At 29.1% G+C, this 6013-nt stretch overlaps 1 protein-coding gene across 1 annotated transcript; it reads left to right on the plus strand.

The window, feature by feature from the left end:
* The first annotated feature begins 2715 nt into the window (after positions 1-2715).
* On the plus strand, positions 2716-3703 carry LOC133784451 (zinc finger protein 2). The gene has a single exon (XM_062223794.1). The coding sequence runs from the start codon at positions 2997-2999 to the stop codon at positions 3612-3614; it is 618 nt and encodes a 205-aa protein (XP_062079778.1). The 5' UTR covers positions 2716-2996; the 3' UTR covers positions 3615-3703.
* Positions 3704-6013: the final 2310 nt, after the last annotated feature.

A 6013-nucleotide genomic window follows, 5' to 3' on the forward strand; every position in this document is an offset into this window, starting at 1 on the left:
TGGAGGTATAAGACTAATGAACAAAGTTAGAAGTTAGAGAGGTGATAATTACATTATTCAAATGCTTGTGCTAGACACCATACTTCAGTTGACGGTATATATGTGTATATATTTTATGTAAATCATATTAAATAATTGATGTTGCTATTTCGGAGGCACTAGCACATGATGATGTGATAAATAATGATTGCTACAATTTAATATTGAATCTCAAATTACTGCTTAATAATTCGATTGTTATCCACCATACCTAGCAGCAACATATTCAAATTTACCCAGTTTCTTCCCTCATCTCCACTACTTTGCTTGATAGGTGCAATTTAGTGGCGAGTCACTTACCATTATTCTAATTTGTAACATGACAATATTATTAATCATCCATAATCTTACTTCCCCAAAAAAAATACCAGACATTGGAATATTGTCTGTAAAAGGCATTTGTATATCTTTAATGATCTGGTTTAAGAGAAAAAAAAAAGTATAAAATAATAATGTAGAAGAGGAATAGGGGTCCTACAGAGAAGATGATGGGCGATTAGAACTATTGGACCTGCTCTCACTACAATTCCCAAAGCCATTTTCCTGGGACTTGCCATTCTAGCTCTGACAATGTAGCTTTGGGTGATGAATGACATGATCACCATCATAGTATTATAGGATTAGGTGTACATCCATATATACATAAATATATATATATATATGTCTCAACTGTGGTGTACTCTACTCTTTAGATGAACACTATATTGATCTACATGTGCTGGTTTTGTTGAACTTAATTTCATCTAAGTACACTTAGAGTTTGTCAACATTATATATATAACTAATTAAATTCAAATTTTTACCAATAAGGAGCTTAATTAGTTTAATGTTCTTGGTAAAACCTTTAAATAAGTTAAGTATACATGAATTCCATTATAAATTAACTTGTTAATTCTTATGGGACTTTTTTTTTTTTTGCCGTTCCTTCCTTGTTACTTCCTTTAGTTTTATTTCTAATTTAATATATACTATTTTATTGGGAGAATTTTATTTTAATTTATAAGGCACATGATATCGTCACTAGTCTCTCACAAATCTTTTGGATTTAGATTTGAATGTTGACCCTAAAGTTCCCAAACATCCTATGCCGTGCCGTACTACAATTTGTAATAATGTATATATATATATATATAATGATTTTTTTTAGTTATTATCTAATATTTCAGACTAGGAGGAATTAATCAAATTATAATAAAAGACATATTTTAAAAAAAATATATTATATATATGGCTCCCTCATATAAAAGCTTGATTTTGCCCTTATCCATTTTTGATGTGTGGTTAATGGAGAAAATAAATTATAATATTTTATTTAATTAGTTTATTATTCCATCAAGAGCCTTTAAGGAAAAGTACACAAAACCCTGATTTTCTAAAAGATTTTCAACTAGACTGCAGTGTAATCAGTACTACTAATTAGCATAATCTAGTCAAGTTCTTCACCCCTAATCAACTTATAATATAATTATACATATCTGAGTATTATTATTATGATAATATCTTTGGTCGGATAATTGAATTGAAGCCTTAAAGAAATAAGAAATATTAAGTATATATAGTGAGATAGAGAGAAGTTGGAAAATAATAAAAATGAAGAAGCTTATTATTATGTCTTTGGTGAGGGAATAATAAGCTGACAATTGAGCTGTGTTTGTATGGGTTCACTGTAACAAGACTGAGAAGGGTCCTATAACTTGTCAAGGTGTGTGGTTCACTGCACCACCCAAAATGTACAACAATAATTTAAGTGACCTATCATGTTGCTTGTTTAGACTAGTTAAGAATGGTTTATCTTGTTTGAGATTTAATACTTATAGTGGGAATTTGATATGTATTTTACATACAATATGGGTGATGTCAATACCTTCGTCAGGATAGAGTAGATGATTGATCAGACAAAGTGGGATTTGGACCCATGATTAGAATAGTACTTACGAAAAATAAAAATATATTAAATTAATTAATTAAATTCTTTTACAATATTATTATTCTATATTTATATAATTAATAACTAGAAGAGCTACATATATATATAGCTAGCTCTAGGACTGATGTATGTACATTTTGAAAAGCGTTCCAAATTATTTGCATATGTCAGTGCATAACAATATAAAAAGTTAATTGAGCTTTTTTGTGAAAAATCATATCTGCATTATTATTTTCAACACAGGAGTTGATTTCATGTCAAAACTAGCTATTTATTTAAAAAAATCTTAATTAAAAGTCATGCAAATTTTTACATCACCACCCACATTCTCTCTTAGTTCAAAATTTTATGCAATCTAGCTTAGATAATAAATGTTACATGTATATATATATATGCTGTCACATATATACATATTTATATCATCAAACAGTAATTAATTGGTATGGATATATTTATGTAGTTATGATGGGTATGTATATTGCAAACTACTGCCACGCACATGTGAGATAGATTAGATTGCATGATTGACCAAAAAAAAAATTAAAATATTAAATAATAATTTTAAAAAAAAAACAGCATAGGTTACTTTTCAGCTTATTGTTCATACTATTTATTATACTCCACAAACCCTAAATGTTTTATTATTTATTTATTTTGTAATAGTGAACCGACAAGAGATTCTAATGCTGCCATTAATGGAGGCAACAACATATGGATTCCCTATTGATCTTTTGCAGCAAACTATTTCTCTCTCTCTCTCTCTCTTTCTTTAACACATACAAAGAGACCATCTCCATTAAATTCACTCATTTTACTATTTGTAGTTGCAGAAAAACAGTGGACTACGTATAATGCTAGACAACCCCCCTTGTTGTACCCCCACTATATATAACTCTTCAAACTCATATGTGTACATGCATATAACTCCCAATCTCTAATTTTTCTTCGGTTTATATATATATATCTCCCATATAATCCACAAAATATTAGTCCTAACTCTCTCTCTTTCTCTCTCTCTTATATAATCAAAATGGAGTTTCAACCCAATACTTCTCTTCATCTAAGCCTACCTTACAACATTGACAACAATAATAATGATCAGTATCATGATCATGATCATGATCATAATCATCATTTTAACCTAAATCTTGTTCTAGATCACTCATCTTCATCTTCCTCCTCCTCTTCTCTAAGTCCCTCCGACCCCCCCAAGGTGTTCTCCTGCAACTATTGCCAGAGAAAGTTCTACAGTTCCCAAGCTCTCGGGGGTCACCAAAACGCTCACAAACTAGAGAGAACTTTGGCCAAGAAAAGCAGAGAGCTAACCTCAGCTCTGACCAGGGTCCACAACGGTTCATCATCTGCAGGCCTCAACCAAGGCCCTGCCCGGTCCAGTAGCACTGGCAGTGGTTCCGGTCTGGCTCGGCAAAGCCATCAGCCACCGCACACAGGAACCTGGCCCGTACTTGACCAACACCGTGGATACTGCTACTCAAGTCGATTTGGTGGCGATCGTGATCATGATCATGACATGATCTATGGGAACAGTACTTCTAATTGGTCTTCAAGACCTGATCATCAGCTTCATCATCATCAACATCATGTCCAGGAAGAAATTGCTCAGCTTGACTTGTCTTTGAGGCTTTGAGAAAAAAATTATATATATGATGGATCATCATCGATTGAGTAACATAATTGTTTAGTGTTTTTTATTAAATGCGATTTTCAATTTTCTGATTGACTCTTTTATTTTCATATTATATATTCTGAAAATATTATCTCTGAGTATTTGTATGGATTGGTAACTTTAATTAAGATGTAGTTACCGAATTATAAAACAGCTACATTATTATTATTATTATAATTATTTCCCGTCTTTAATTAAATCATGACATTAAACAAAATTGAAGCTATATATAACTAATTATAAAATTAATCTTTTGGTACTATCTAAATTAATTCGAATTTTGTTTCAGCGTGTGAAATAATTTGGTTAATTTTTAACAAATTCTCAATCATTTTAGACTGAATGACCGGATATTTTAATTACAAGAGAATTATCACTCAACTAGCTAGCACTATTGTTCATTTAATTTACAACAAAATATCTCTCATTTCCTATATACAATACTATTTGAGATAAAATTTAGGTAATTATTCAATTATATCAGACAAAAATAATCTCATTCATTACTAAGTAAAATTTAAGGATGAAATTATACAAATAATAATATATTACATGTTAATATTACTTGTAATGTGACAAGACCAAAACGGTGCTAAAATAGTATAATTTATTACATTTATGTGTGTGTATAGTGGTGCAGTGAGTATGGGTAGGGTACCCACGGACGCTATGAGTGATATTTCAATCTGAGCTGACAATTAAGATGAGAAGTATGGGAATGCGTCGACTGTACCAACGTTTGCCATATCAGAAAATTGTTTGATATGTCAACAAGTACATGCACTCACTCGGATCGACTTAGGTCTCCTAAAAAAAAAATGAAAAGGCACGATTTGAATTCTGCAACTTGAAGAAAATATTTTAACTCCTAACCATTTTAACAATTAAAAAAAACAAGTACATGCACTCTTTACCTACTAATCACATTTATATAAATATTTACAATTGATTATTCTACTTTATATATACTTCTTAGAAAAACAAAATGATAAATTACACATAACTGAGTGTATAAATATATATTTTTTATGCACAATCTAATTAATTAGGTATTAATCGAGCTAAAATTATTGAAAATTAAGATGAATTTGGGGGAGAATTTGAATATTTTGTTGAAAATTTAAGGTTAATATGGGAGAGAATATTATAATGGAATAGGCTATTCATTGTAGTACTCAACTTGTATTTTTAGCTTGATACAAAATGATAGGATTACTTCTCTATTTATAGGAATCTATGGACATTTCTATTAACACAATTAAATTATTAGTTAATAGATTATTCTAGATAATTCTCATCTATTAATTAAGAAAGGAGAGTTCTAGAATATTAAAAACTCAACAATCGCTAGTAATAAATACATGAACATTCTAAAAACGTTAATAAATACATGAAGACACTAGAAACTCTAATAAATATATAAAAACTATAGAAATTTTAAATTCATAAAAATTCTAGAAACTAACCGTAATAAATCAAGTTTAATATTTCAACAAAACTCGGATTAATTTGTAATCTCAAATGCTGATATGTAAATATGTTGAGTGGTTAGGTTTAGTAGGTAATGACATTATTGGGTGTGTGTTGGAGGGAGGAAAGGTTATATATATCAACAAACAAAAAAAAGTTTAGCGGCTATGTTTTGTGCCCTATATAGAAAGATGACATTATAATTAATATTGTTAATTTAAGTTCGTATTATTATTTTTGGTTAATTTCGTCGATCGGCTTTTATATATACCAAAAATATTTATTATATCCCTACTATTATTCCTTCTGATAACCCTACCATATATAAGAGAAGTTTTCCTCAGTGAATTTATAATGGCCTCTTTTTGGGTCATATGTAGAGTATTATTTCGAGAGCTTATCAAATAATATATATATAGACATATATTAATAATATAATCTGATAGATACAGCTTGACTACAAATTTGGCTTTGGCAAATTGTAAGTTTTTTTAAAATAAAATTTCTGTAGATGATGGCACCTAATAATAATGTTTACATAATGTGCATACACTTTCTACAAGTTCCGCAACTGATCATTAGTGGCCTACATGTGTCAAAACACAGAGGCTGTATGGTCCATGGGTTGGCTCAAATTTTATTTTCTATATTTTAATAATTCATTTGTATCTGATCTCTAAGGGTCTATATAATTTGTATAAATTTATAAATAATAATAATAAATTAAGGGTATATGAGTTCTAATTTTATAAATGAATATAGTCAATTTGAAATTGTTAATTTTTATACATATATATTTTTTTAAAATCATATTTTAATAAAAAATAAAATATTTTCTACATAAGAAAAACCCTAAATTTAAGTTAAAATAATTTGAATAATATTTTTGA

This window comes from Humulus lupulus, chromosome 6, assembly GCF_963169125.1.
Source record: "Humulus lupulus chromosome 6, drHumLupu1.1, whole genome shotgun sequence".
NCBI lineage: Eukaryota > Viridiplantae > Streptophyta > Magnoliopsida > Rosales > Cannabaceae > Humulus > Humulus lupulus.

Excerpts from the sequence above, each read along its gene's own strand:
- LOC133784451 (XM_062223794.1), top strand. The coding sequence starts at position 2,997 with ATGGAGTTTCAACCCAATACTTCTCTTCATCTAAGCCTACCTTACAAC.